This window comes from Trachurus trachurus (assembly GCF_905171665.1).
Source record: "Trachurus trachurus genome assembly, chromosome: 24".
Lineage (NCBI taxonomy): Eukaryota > Metazoa > Chordata > Actinopteri > Carangiformes > Carangidae > Trachurus > Trachurus trachurus.
In genome coordinates, this window is record NC_139910.1 from 22047057 (window position 1) to 22061908 (window position 14852).

General features: G+C 40.7%; 1 protein-coding gene across 1 annotated transcript; it reads right to left on the minus strand.

Annotated features, from left to right (window-relative positions):
* Positions 1–11429: 11429 nt before the first annotated feature.
* On the minus strand, positions 11430–14472 carry vrtn (vertebrae development associated; the record flags this gene model as incomplete). The annotated part of the gene is made up of 3 exons (XM_084000162.1): positions 14335–14472; positions 13304–13635; positions 11430–13184 (listed from the first exon to the last, which is right to left on the minus strand). The coding sequence occupies exons 2-3, from the start codon at positions 13613–13615 to the stop codon at positions 11430–11432; spliced, it is 2067 nt and encodes a 688-aa protein (XP_083856288.1). The 5' UTR covers positions 13616–13635; positions 14335–14472.
* Positions 14473–14852: the final 380 nt, after the last annotated feature.

The following is a 14852-nucleotide window of genomic DNA, read 5'->3' on the forward strand; positions in this document are numbered from 1 at the left end:
AAGCAAGAACTTGAGAGAGAAGTTCAAACCCCAGCTCTCGTCTCATCTCCACATCACTGACCTGGTCTGATACAGACCTGCTAATCCTACATTGTGAAGGTGCGGAGCCAGTGGGGTGAGTCCACTGTCAGCGAGGAGTTCAGGAGGAGGACACTGGGAGCTTTGTCTATGCCTGATAACATGTTCTTTCTGGTGAAGAAAAAAGTCTTTAAAGTCTAAGAAAACCACCAAACTCCAAACTCTTTACATTTAATTTTTAGTTGAGTGGCCGTAAGGTTTGATCCCTGTGTGTGTCTGGTGTGCTGAACAAAAAGTCAATGAAACTCTGCACCACTGCTGATGCAGCAAACCCAGAGCAACCCTATCAAGCACAGACAGTCTTTTTTTCCTCTTTTCCTCTCTCTTTGCAGCCATTAAAATACCATGATGAATTTGCATGAAATTGATCTCGATAGACAAGACCTTAATGTACTCAGCAGGAATTCTGACTTTTATCCATTTATATTTTGAGTTGTAAGCCCACACCCCTCCAGCACCTAGATTTTGTACCAAAAACCTGCTCGAAGCAACTTCTCCACATCAAAGCACATTTTTAATACATCAATACCATCTCCTCAGGGTGAAATTATATCCATATCTACATGTAACTATACTACGTAACAAAGTTGAAGTCTTTTCCCACCTTCGTGTTATAAGAAACAATACAGTCCAATTCTCCAGATTCAATCAAAGGGTTGTGCTTTCAGAGCAGGCAGATGAGCAAATGCACTCAGACAGAGGGATCTGGGACTCTTATGTCTTTGTGTGAAATATTACAGACCTGATTGGAAGTGACACAGCTATAATTCAGCATGGTGAGAGGGGCCAGCCTTTGGTCCAGCACACACACACGCACACACACAGACCATATGGGCACTGGAAAGGTACAGCTAATTTTCCCACATTTCCATCAGTATGTGTCTGTGGCTAATAGAACAGTGAAAATCACATAATCTACATAATCTGCAATTTTACAGTCTGTTGGCATGGTGACAGTGCATGAAAATAAGCATTGATATGAACTTAATGTTCAAGACAAATAGTAGCATTAGGTGATGTTTCCCTAGATGCTAAGCCGTGGTTCAGTCTTGAATTGAAAGCACCTACGATGTTGCTCATGTAGATAATATATTACAGAAGAGGAGTGTGTCTTAAACTCTTTTAGCTCCTCCACTTTCACCTGCCAGTGTCGGTCCCATAAAAAGTCATTCTGCCTGTGGTGTTGATATATACTGTAAATCCCTTAAACTATTACAATACGTTTCTTAACCTCAAAATAGCCTTGATTTAAGTTGAACATTAATAAATAAAGATTATAGATACGAACAAATAAGAATGCCCTAATTACAAAGGATTAAATTACATGCTTTAAATGTTTGATTTGATTTGATTGATGCAATGAATGGATTTTCCAAGTTTTCTTGCATATTTTGGTTTAATTTCCTTATTATCAATGAAAAAAAAGAGAGAGACTAGTGCTCACTGTTACAATGATGTTCTTCTAACAGCCCTACTGTAGTTCTTTGGACCGCACATGTTACCGGCAGGTTAAGAAATAACAATAATCAGAGGTAGTTATTGTGAGAATAAATAATGCACCACCTTGTATGTGTTCAAAATGTTCAAGAAATTCTCCATGCACGCACACAGATCCTCACACATCACAGGAATAGCTCTCACAAGGGCAATTGTGTAGAATGCTTAGCTCGTGGGTGAAATGTATTTCCCGGAGCACACATCTAAGATCTTCTTACTTCAGTAAATTTCTTTAATTATTACAACCCAGGAGCAGTCTGACTGATGCCTGAGAAGCTATGACTAAAATAACTGCAATAATTCAACCTATTATACTCAGCGAAGGACTTAAATCCACTCAAGGGACGATGTGATTCATCATACTGTAAGTCGGACTTACAGAGTGTTTTATTCAGTAAATGTTGCTGCACAATTTCAGTGGAGTCAGTTTTTAAATCTTCTAATTTCACTGAGTGCTTTTGGAAAGTTGATCTCAGAACAGCACATTGCTACAGACCACCTACAAACATTTATTCCATCCAATTCAAATACAGCACCAAATCATAACATATGTTATCGCAAGGAACTTTACATAATATAAAGAGAAACTGTTTCAACCATGAGCAAGCACAACAGTGGAGGAGAAAAACTCCCGCTTAACAGGAAGAAACCTCAAAGAGAAGTGGATTGTGGGTGGGCGGCCGTCTGCCTTGTCTGGCTGTATAGGGAAGAGAGAAATTAGAAAGAGGAGAAAGAGACAGCTTATACTCATGTAGTTACAGATTTGTGGTGATAATAACAGCAAAACTTACAATGTGTAATAGTGTTAATAATTAAAGTAATAATTACAGCAGGGATGGCAGTACCAAATATAATTGGGTCTAGATAACAGGTTTGTGGTACAGTTGAAGTTAGCTCAAAGAGATCTATAGTGGAAAAGCAGTCTAAATGTAAATCAGGCATTACAGTCAATGTCAAGGCAAACGTACTGGACAATACATCTGTGCCAATTGAAATTGGAAATCATCTTTCTTTTTATTATTACAGTTTGTTTTAAAGTGATGACTACTGAGAGGTAAAAGGAAGACAGCTCATATAGAGCTATGGCTCTCTGTCAGCCCATGCCTACAGTCCTGAACCACCTGATGTTTTATTTTTTCTTCATTATTATTTTATTTCTTCCCTGTCTAGGTGAAACTGGTGGAGCACCACTTCTGTCCAGCTTTCACAATGTTTGCCATAAAGCTCACATTTTTGGACTGCACAGTGCAGCTAAGCCTGTTCCATTTCTTTTTCAGACAGGATCATACAAGGTGTTATATTGACACATGGCAGTGGATTAAATAACAATGGAATCCTTTTCTTACATTTGGTGATCATCAGATAGACACAGGCTTAAATTGGACGGTGGTTGGGGGAGAATATTTAATGTTCAGATCTTTTACGGTATGTTAGAACAAGATGAGGGGTGACGGTTTCATTTAGTTTTTGAATTACCAAATGAGTCTGTCAGTGAATTAAATTGTGTTTTAAATAAACAAAAGCTGTTGCTTATCTACACGAGTGAAATCACTGACTGTATTTAACCAACCCAGATAAAAGGTTTGAGAATTCAGATTTTTTTTTTTAACTGAGTGAGGAGCAGGTGGTCGATACACAGTGTAGTAGAATTGGTTTTTGAGTGTTAATTGGAGTGGGGGCTGTTGATTCTTTTAGATTTCTTCTTTTTGCTCCAACCAGGTGTCAGAGCATCCGGCCTTTTTGTTACAGGATTTGATCTTTACCCAGAACACTCTTGGAGAAATATAGACTCATCTTTGAAAGCAAAAGAAAATGTAGCAAAGCTGAGTGACTTACGGTTATTGCCAATTGCTTACATCCAAAAAAAGAAATGCTTAGACCAAAGACTGAAAGCAAAACTTCTTGTAACCAAACCTGAAACATGTTTTCTGCTTTACACCTTGCAATTCTTAGACACTGTTGTTGCAGAACGTTACACACAGTTTCCTACATTAGACACTTCACTCAAAAATGAAATACCTTGTTATCATTGGGAAAACACAAAACACGGCTGGTAATTGAAAATACTTATGCACACACCCGAAAACACTTAAACCAGAAACTCAACAGTGATCAGTCTGAACTTTAGCACTACAAATAGAGCTCAGGTAAACCATTTTGTCAACTCTGAGACCCAGAAGAAAAGGACGAGGAAGACAGAGGACATGGGGACAAAGGAAAGGACCAAGATGGAGAAATATTTCAAATGATATTAGAGCAACTTGGTGGACCATGACAGCTGGTTTCTGTAGAAATTCTACTTTTGAGCTTCACAGAGAAATGTTTGAGAAAATGTCCATAAAATAGTTTTGTGTGTTGCTGTTGATTTGAAAGTGATTCAAGTGGAGGCGTGTGTGCATCTTTTGTTGCAGAAATGTCTTTTTTTTTTTTTTTTTTTTTTTAGAAAGAACTGTTTTGATTACAGAGTTTCAATTTGACAGAGCTGTGGGGTGTTTGTCATCAAGTGTTTGGTCCTATCTTGCTTGTCAGATTTGACGCAAATTCTGCAAAAACCATGTGAGCAATCTGCAGAAAATGTAAAGAAATATCAGCAGCAGTGACCTTCATCGAACTGTACTTATGCATCCACTTAACCCTGGGTCACATGCTATTGGCAGTGATGTTGATTGGGAAGTAAAGCCATGGCAATTCAGGACAATTAGACTCTCACCTGACATGTCCTGTCATAAAGAAGAGAGATTACAATTATTCTGGATCATTTCACAATCCACTGTTTTCCATTAAAAGAGCACAAGAGAGGAAATATTAACAAGCATAAAGTTGTGTAGACACAATCCTGCTGCCATGAATGCAAAAGCTTCCATTTGAACAGTTTTCTAGGGGTTAGTACTGCAGACAGCCAGTTATTACCCGAACTCTAATTTCCTGCCCTTACTTTGTCTCCATTTCCCTGTATGCCGCTCTTCTTTTCTTGTTCTGAAACAAAATCCAGCAATTAGCTCTTATCTACTCATTCTGCCGACAATAGCTCATGCTAAAATGAGTTCATGGTTCATGGCTGCGGTGCTTTTAATCACAACCCCGGACATTAGCCATTAGGGGAACCAACAGCTGTGCTTACACCCACCCAGCTAACAATAGAGCGCACACAGTCATTATGGGAGGTTCATTTGGTGAGGTCAGGGTTACTGGGACTCAAAAGAGAGCATTAGCAGAGGATGTGGAGAATTGTTTTCCCGTCATTTTGACAAGCAGGGTTATCCAGATGCCAGTCTTCTGCCGGGGCGACACACAAACGCTGAGCCCTTTAGGAAGCTGAGGGTAAGTACATGTGGTGTGATGGCTTTATTCTGCCCGTTTCACAATATTAAAAAATGAAAACTGTGTGTCTACACTATGCATCTATGCAGAAATGTGTTTACTGGACTATGTATTAGAAAACATTTTTTGCATATACATATTTTTTTCTTTTTAAAATTTCTTCTGATATAATTTTCAGTATAACTAAAGTGATAAAGTGATTCACACTGTTCCAATCTGTTTGGCCTACAGTATGTATGGACATTAAATCAGTTACTGTTTAATACATTATTACAAAAAAGCACAAAAGCCTCAAGAAGAGCTGACATTTAAGATAAATAAGTTTTGAAAAATATTTTTTTGTTTAGAAATATTCATTCACTTGCTCAGAGAAGAGAATCCAGGAGATGGTTAGCTTAGTTTAGCCTTTGCTGCGTACTGCGTAGAAGAAGAAACAACATAAACAAATCTCTTAAACTCATTAACTAACATTTTGTATCTTCTTACATTTAATTGATACAAAAAATTAAGTTGAGAGTAATAACTTCATCTTGTTGCCTGGTAACTTCATGATGAGGTCACTTCCCCTTTTAACAAATTAAACAAATGAAATATAATGTCATGATTAGTAACCTTATAAGGGCCTGATAGCTGGACCAGTTTTTGTCCCATTAAGATAAGCTAAGATAACGAGCTATTAGCTCTTTCAAACTACACTGATGGATAAAGGAGACAGTGAATGAGTAGTCAATGTGTAACCAGGTGATGTTTAATTGAAAATGTGGTGGAAATATTAAAGCAGAAGTAAGCGATCCGGTCGTTTTGGCTAACTTCTTGTCAGCCGAAGGAGTTAGCAGTCCCCGCCCTCATCATGGATCTATTGGTCCTCGTCCCTACGTCACCACATTCACGCGCATCCCTTGGCTGCACACACAGAGAGGACCGCCCCTTTATGCCGTTCTCTCTCCTCATTGGATAAAGGTTGTAGGATACAAGGAAAGTTTTCTCCTCGGCTTACAGCAGAGCAGAGTGACTGACAGACCCGTGTTTCAAACCAAACACTCTATAAAATTGATTGCCGTTGTTCGCAACAGGCTGAACAAGATTACATGTCTTTTTTTTTTTTTTTTTTACTTCAGCGGGCTTTCCCAGGAACTCCTGAGGTAAGATTTGAGTTAGATGGATAGAAGGACGTCCTTCTTATCGTTGCTGAACTTTGATGTGCAGCCATTCTGCTCACTGACTTATGGTTTGAGGGATCAAGAGCTTTCATCGGCTCATGATGAATCAAAATTGAACGGGTGGTAGAACTGCACAAGACCAAGAAAGAAACACAGACAAAGGACCACATGACCTCAAACAGGGATTACCATCAAGGCCCTTATTTACATGACCTTTAGCCCTGACAATCATCTGTTGAAATGTACTCCAGTGTACAAGCAGCTACTGGGATCAGAGCAGCAATAACTGCTCCTGTTAATACACTGACAATCCCTCATGGCTGTCACACTCATGCACTCTCTCTCTCTCTTTCTCATACACACACACACACACACACACACACACACACACACACACACACACACACACACACACACACACACACACACACACACACACACACACACACACACACACACACACACACACACACACACATGCACACAAAGAGAGACTTTCTCTGTTTCTCTCCCCATTCATCAGCAAAAAAGCATCACAGAATTATTGATTCAGTACAAACAAAGAGTGAAACAATTGACGCAGGAAAAACAAGTCAGGGGTTGTCACTCATTGATTTACTTGTCAGTGCAGGGCTATGATCAGTAGTTGTGTGTGGGAGTGGGAGTGGGAGTGTGTGTGTGTTTGAATGTGAGTGTTTTTGTTTACTCGCTGAGAGATGAAATGAGAGTTGTTGGACGAAACAACAGCAAACCCACCATAAATCACCTTAGAATAAATGTGAGAGGAAATTGATCCACAGAATATAAGGCAGCAGCAAGTAAATAATACTTCCTTATTGAATTAACTAATGCCTCCCTCCTCTGGTTTGCATTAACACAATCCTCCTTGCCATATCTTCAAGGTCTAAGCTCTCAGGCTCAACATTATGCATAATTAAGCATAGCAATGACAAATTACTTGTGGAAAATTCATCAAAAAAGCCTCTTTTCTTCTAAACTGACATGATCAATTCAGAAGCCCATTTCACAAGCAGACATACACCTTGGGAGAAATGAATTCGCATCAGCCTCATTTTGAAGTCAAGTTGAGTCATATTGTCCCAAGTGCCCTGCTTCAAACTAAAACAAAAACTTTTCTGTTTTTGTTTTTCTACTATAAAATCTTGAAAATATATACATCTACCAACTAATGTGCCACGGTGCTGAATCATGTTTGGGTGCAGCAGCTGGAAATGTCTGAAAAATATGGAGATTATTTGTGATGATTGAAATTTTAGTGTTTCTTCAGAAATCGGGAGACTAAAAGTGTGGTCCAACTGTAAACATTATGTTACCTGTCAGCACAGATTTACATGGCAATGAATCAATTCCCTTTTTTGTTATTTGCCCTTGAAACAACACTGGGTTTAGATTTAGTCTCTGTATTAGCAAAATTAATATTAATATATATGGCACAGAAATCTATGTAATTTTACCACTCAACTCATCATGGACATAAAAGGTCTGAGTTTGTTTGTAATTATGGTAAATTTAAGATTTATCCATGTCATTAACAACCCCTGACTGGGTCTAAGAGGTGCTTTCATCTCTCTTCTTCTCCTTCATTCCTCCTGTTCTCTTTATTCTGTCATTAAACAATTTGTTTCCCAGGCGTTATCTGGTTTGTGCATTATTCGATGCAATGTTGGATTATGCTTATTAATGGAGCTATCACAAGAGAGATCTGAATCACACACCCTGAGTAGTGCGGGAACACAGCGATTTTGTGTCCAAACCAACGCATGCTTGCCTGAAGAGAAGCCTTTTCATGAAGGCTACCAAAACCATGGAAACTTTTCTTGTGAAGCAAACCACTGCCACCTAGTGGACACATCGTGTATCTGGCATGTGCACAAGTCTTAGGACCTCCATGACTGCGTGCATGTATCGATTTGAAAATATGACCTCAATTCAAACTAGTTTTGCTTTTTTGGTTTCCTTCCTCATCACTTTACCGACATTAAGGTCAAATTTCAGATTTCATCTGACTTCATATCACTGCAATCAGGGGGTAATTGGCAGCAGACGGCAAGCCCAGAATCCCACTGGTCTGTTTTGTTTACTGAGAAAATTTGGCATCCTTGAAATGCCTCTCCGCTTTATCGCTCTGTCTTTCTGAACCAACTGCAGTATGCTAATCCTTGAAGACTCCAGCTCCCACCTGCCAACCCTCATTATTTTCATGCTATTTTTGAGATAAACAATGTAGAGTAGCTCGGTGCCAGTGAGATTTCCTCCCATCATACAGTAATGAAGATGGAAACAGACCCACAGGCAAAGGAAGACATTAGGACTTCAAATCAAATATTTGCTTAAGCCAAGGTCAGATTAGAGAGCCTTATGATTCTGATAATACAACAACCAACTTTCCAAGTTTAAGATGTAGTTAAATTACCTGTCCAATATTCAGGTTTGTTTGAGCAGAACAACAGACAAACCTTCAGCAAACATATGGCTTTTATTGTAGGTGTCCCAGGCCAGGTTTATGACAAGTAATATCTCCTAATCAAGTCTCTCCTGATTCCTAGATTCAAAGTTAAGCAAAACTTTAAAATGGCCCATAGTGATATTAGACTATAGTATATAGAATAAAACTACATTTCAATAACAACTGAAGTTTCCTCTGATAATGGAAAGAGCTCATGTGATGTGGTCAAAAGCTCCGTAACATGAGAAAAAGCGGCTGATGAGTCAGCTTTTGTTTTCAAGGTGAGGAATGAACTGTCAAACTCAACAGAAATTAGATTCCGCCGGAAAAAATGAGAAAATATGACTGGACTGAGTCAACACAGGAAATTACCATCTATCCATTTTAATTTTCCCAGGTATGTTACTGTCATTTCATACATTGCAGACAATAGAGGATGTCAGGAAATGATGAAGAGAAGTAACAAATGTTCCAGTCTGGACTCGAACCGATGACGTTGTTGCTCACTATCAGCGCCAGAAATGTGCCCCAGCTACACATTTTAATCACATCAATCCCTTTCTAATTTATGGCAGCACAATTTGTAATTCACTTACAATGATTAAAAACCATGATATTAAATGTGACTGGACCTAGAGCTGACATTTGCTCATGTGTAGGATTGATACTTTGATTAGTTCACTCTCACTGCAGGCTACACTTGAACTCCAAAAAAGTCACTCAAATGACAGTTTAACAATTGTACTATTTAACAGCAAATACATTCCAGAGGACACCCATATCAGACTCGTCAAAGAAAGGTACATCAAAATGATATTGCTTCTACTGGAGACATACAAAAACCTATAGAATATCACAGAGGAGTATTTAAAGTTTTCACTCAAAGGTTTCAGAGAATGACTAATCAATGGTTTGGACTGTGTCAGAGGAATTAAATATTTTACTGTAAAAAAAGAAAGAAAGAAAGAAAGAAAGTGCACTATACTCACATCACTGTTGATATGATCAAAATGATGGTTTCAGTACTGACTTAAGACAAAAGTCTAAACCAAGGGTTCCCCCCTTCCTTCTTTCTGCACCTCCAGCCCTCCCCCAAACCCTTGGATGTTCTTGGCCTTATCTCAAACACCTCTATCCCCCTGCATACAATTAAAAGCCCTTCCCCCTCTCTCCGTACTCCATCCCTCCCACCCTTGACCATTACCTTTATTAGCATAAGCACAATAGATAAACAGAGCAAAGACAGTGAGCAAAAACCACAAAACTACTCTCAGAGCTCATTGCTATTCTTTAGCCACTAGCTTGGTTTGACCTGTTTGTCTGTGGTTATTTAAAATGATTGTGTGTGTTTTTTCCCTCATCTTTTGCGCAGCACTCTGGTTGTTAACATGAATTAATTTGCCACAAACTGACACGTCTTTTTGGTCATTATGCACCGCAAAATGGTACCAGTGAAGAAAGCAATTTGATGTGTGAAGCCTTGCAATTTACTCTACCAAAGAATCACATCAACATGCAGTTGATGGGGCATAAGATTAAAAGTGTTTAAAAGGGGGTTATTGGTATCGCTTGAGTAGAACAATAGGCCACAGACATGCAAGAGACCCCACTGACTGAAGAAATTACAGACATTTATTGTGGTGGAATGCCAGCACTGCTGAGGAGTAAAGAAGCAGTATAGTTTCAGATAGCGAAAAGCAGAGTGATCAACACTTTGCTTTTTGCCGATCCATTGATTTATTGATATACAGTCGGTACAGACTGAACATAATGCAGTCTGCCAGTATCAAAAGTAGCAGCTGCAGACTGATGAGTAAGAAAAATAAATACATAAAGAAAAGTGAAATCTGTTATGGCAGTTTTTATTGGCAGTTCTGCAAAACATGTCTATGTGGAGACAAAATGAAATGGAACCTCATATACAACAGAACAGTCGACCAAAAGTAGCTTAAACTTAAGATGCAAATTTCCCCCCAGTAATTCAGGGGAGTAGGTAGTTTTGAAATGGAGTGTACAAAAAATAAAATATCTTCATTTATATTCAATTTTCAAGTTATTTCTCAAAAATAGAGTTGCAGGAACTTAACCAGATTGTGCATAATGGTTAAGGAAATACATTCATCAAACAGCATAAAGGGAACCATCTTAGTGCAAATATAGTGTACAAAACTCAGCTTATAGTGATGATTACCAGAAACGGGAAGCAGCAAAACCTTGATACAGCCACAAAAACCTTCAGTGCACCAAGTGAAACCCTGAGCTGTACATTCAATAATAAAAAAGGAGAAAGATGAATAAAGACCCTGTTTACAGAGGAAGTCTGAACAAGAAATCATCTTTGAAAACCAACACTAGCTGCTCTTGACATGCCAAGAATCAAAAAAAGATCAAACCACCAAGAATCTACATCAATGTTACATGCATCAACAAAAAAGCACACATTCAAGAATTAACAATCATATTACAATGAGAATTGAAAGAATAAAGGCACCCAAGTACAATGCCTTGCAGGGACTAAAGGACACTGGAGAAGAAACGACCTCAAACAAAATGCCACTAAACAACAGCTTTGAACTACTCTTTGCCTTAAGGGCAAGATGCAGGGTTTAAACAGACCCACAACTTGGTTTCTTTTCAAACACGTGCAAATGTCCAGCAGAAAGGAATGAGGCGCGGTGGTGCAGGGGAAGGACACAATGCATTGAGATGCTTAACCAGTGTACTCAACAGTCCTGAACATGAAGGCATGAAATGGTACAGTGTGTAGGTAGTGTGTTTTACAACAAAATGCAGAGGCGGATGTGGTTTTAGGACCAATAAGTTTCTTAACAGAGCTAAAAAAAAAAAAGGAAAAAAAAGAAAATCCCTCTAGAGGCCTATTTGTACGGGATAAAATCTTGAGGCATTTATCCATGAACCAGTGACACTCCGTGATGCAAAGCGCGCTTCCACATGTAGTAGGTTGAGCGTGGAGTGAAGGGGAAGTAAGACCTGAACTCTTTAAAAGAAGGGAAGGATTTTTCCTCAAAGCGTTGCTGCAGGAACAGCTTGGCCTTGGCCTTGAAGTTGGCCAGAGCCACGACATCCATTGCAAACATCTGCTCATCTATTGGTGCCTTGCCAAGAGGGGTGTGCTTTGAATGTGGGGCATCAAAGGAGGGCATAGTGGAGCTTTCTAGGTATCTGGGGCTTTCGACAAACTGGAGCATGGATTGATTCTCGACCCTCCTTTCCATGATCTTGTTTTCTGTCATGGTGCTTTCTGGATGCTCAGGGACATCAGAACTCTGCATGACCGTTTTCTTCTTGCGGTTCTGCCTGTTGCGCCACAGCCAGTAGAAACACGGGGACATGGACGGGAACTTGAGCTTGAACTTGGTCAGGGACCACTTTGATTTCTGGACTTGCAGCTTTGCTGCATCTCTGAGCTGTTTCTTACTCATGTACGCCATCCTGAACCTTCTGTGTTTTCGCCTGCAGATCCTTATTCTGGGCATGGAAGACCGGTTGATGATTGGCATGATCGGTGACAGACTTTTCGGACTTTGGCTCTTGTCAGCATCCGAGCTATCCTCACTGCTGCCAACACTGCCCTTGTAACCTCTGTTGAACAGCATGGCTTCTCTCCTCCAATTGTAATAGGTTGATCTGGAGATCCCTGGGAAACTTCTCTTGAAGACCCTGAAGGGGAGGGAGGCATTCATGGCGATGCAATTCTGCAGACAGCGTTTAGCTTCCTGCATGTGTGTGACATTCTGGGCTCGCTCTAGATCCAACTTGCCAAGGTTGAGGCCAAACATACTGGCCACACTGTCATGGTGGTCCGGCTCCTCCTGCTTTGCTTCAGGTGAAGACCAGACCTCCTGCTCCGTACTCTCTCCAGGACTTATCTCTCCAGTTGAGGATGAGTAGAAGTTTCCTCCAGACTTCAGAAGCTCGTGTTTCCAGTTATAGTAAGACGACCGTGAGATCTCCGGGAAAAACTCCTTAAACTGGTGCAGAGGAATGAGCTTTCCCTCCAAGTAACAAGCTTGTAAGAAATACTTTGCCTCGTACCTGGCAGCTGACTTTTTGCAGTGCTCCTGTGTCTGCCTCTTCCAGCGGTAGAAGGTCCTCTTGGTGATGTTGTACTTGTCTTTCAGACTCGGGTAAGAAAGCTGCGAGTCCTGGCTCAGCAGCTCCTCGCTCTTGGTGGGCGACGCCCTCTGCTGGCTGTCAGGACTTCCAAAAGTGAGGTCTGTTGTCTGGGTTAGTGCAACAAAATGATTTGGCCTGAACAAGCCCTCGGACTGCAGCTCCCCAGACCACATGATGTGGAGGGTTAGTGGCTCAGAGTCTTTGGGCCAGGTCCTCGGGCGGATGATTCGGTTGAAATAGGGTCGGATCTTGAGGTTGAACATCGGGTAGATGGAGTAGATGTTAAACTGAAGGACTGATGAAAGGGCATAAACGTGCCACATGTTGGCGTAGGAACCAGGGAAGCAGGAAGCTTTGACATCTGCATCAAAAATGGCCTCCAGCACTGTGACAGGCAGGTTGAGCATGTCCTCTGACTCTTCTGCACAGAGGCTGAAGCGAACTGCCTGGAGCATCATTTTAGAATCAATCATCCCAGACAGGTAGTATCGTTTCCACAGTACCATTTCGACTACAGTCCGCACCTGTGGGGAGAAATATAAATAATGGAATTAATATTACACCTTTAGGCACACAAATCATATGAAAAAGTGCACCAGTGACCATTTAGAAATGACAAAGACTTTAAAGCACCACTACTCACCTGTAGCTCCAAGCTAAGTCCTGTATTCCCCACTAACAGCATGCTGACTGCATCAAACAGTAAGTTGCCTTCTCCTTGGCAGTTCAGGGGCAGGAGGCCTCTGGGTGCATCAGCTGGATACAGGCCCTGAGCTGCGCCATCCACGCCTGCCCACTCAGGAAACTCCTGACATGGTGTCCCGGGGAGCTGGAAGGGGGCCAGGACCTGGTCCAATTCCAGGGCCACTCTGGTCAAAGCATCCAGACCAGAGGTTTCTGTGGCCTCCTGGAGCTCTCCCAACACAGACAGTATGACCTCGTTTCTCTGAATCATACCTGAAGATCTGATGAGAGCTGGGAGGTGGAAGAGGAGGGAGTGGTGTGGATGAGAGGAAAAAATAAAAGAGGGCAGGAGGGGAGAGGAGGAAAATGTCCAAATGTCTATGGTCAATGAAAACAGATGATACTGAAAAATTTAATGAAATCATGTAGGACAAAAGGGGATAAACTTAGAAAACATGTTCATGCCTTTGTTGCCTGCTGCAGCTCTATATACTGTTGGTCTAGTTTTCATTTAGAAAAATTGAGGGATTAATTCATGTAGCCTACAATTAAGACATAACCCGATTTTTTAAGTACATTGAAGCAATTGGAGTTCCTCGCCTTGTTGACCCAAGGCTCACCCTTTAGTTTTTAACGGATGCAAAAGCAATATGCCTCACACAATACTACTGAGCCTTGTGGAGAACTAGACACAACAAATTGTTTAAACGGAAAGTTCACAAAAACTAATTCGGATTTAATTCAAATCATTACTATAAGGCCTACTCTATGTTCCCTCGTGTTTTTTGTTTGTTTGTTTTTTGGATCTCATCGATTTATTTGACCGTTTCTAAGATTTCACACTTTTAAATTGATTTGCGAAGTTTCGGTGCGCTCCTTTAAATTACAAATCGAACGCGAATTAATCTAGGCTAAATAAACATAATGTAACTTTTCGCAAATCAAAACAGTGGAACGGCGTTTTGTGTGTGTGTTTGTGTTTTTTCTTACCTGAGCGTCCAGTGACTCAAATATGTCCCAAAAGGAACTCACTTAACCGCAGTGCTGGGGGTTTCACAGCTGATGTTATTGATCTATCTCTCTCTGGGAGTTTTTAGTCCATTGTGCGCGTGCAGCTCCGCGGTGTCCTGTCCTCTAAGCACGAGAGATTTTTGGGAGTGATAAGCAGCACCTCCCATCAGGAAATTGTCAGTCGTCGATTCGCTTTTTTTTTTGTTTTCTGCGTCGTACGACACCCCCACCTCCACTCACCTCCCCCTCCTCCTCCTCCTCCTCAAATAGACTACAGCCAGGGTCAATTTCAATGTGAAGTGTTAACAAAGTGTTAACAAAAGCCAATGTGTCAGGGGCCACAGGAACACAGAGGCAGCCCTGTGGGTGAGCAGGTATCGGTGCTTTTGGGTTATATCAACATGATTATTTTTGCTTTTCTCTGTCAAAGCCAACTCCACATGTCAACAGTTCACTTTCAAGGTTATTAGTCAAGTGCTGTTGGCATCAGAGGGGGG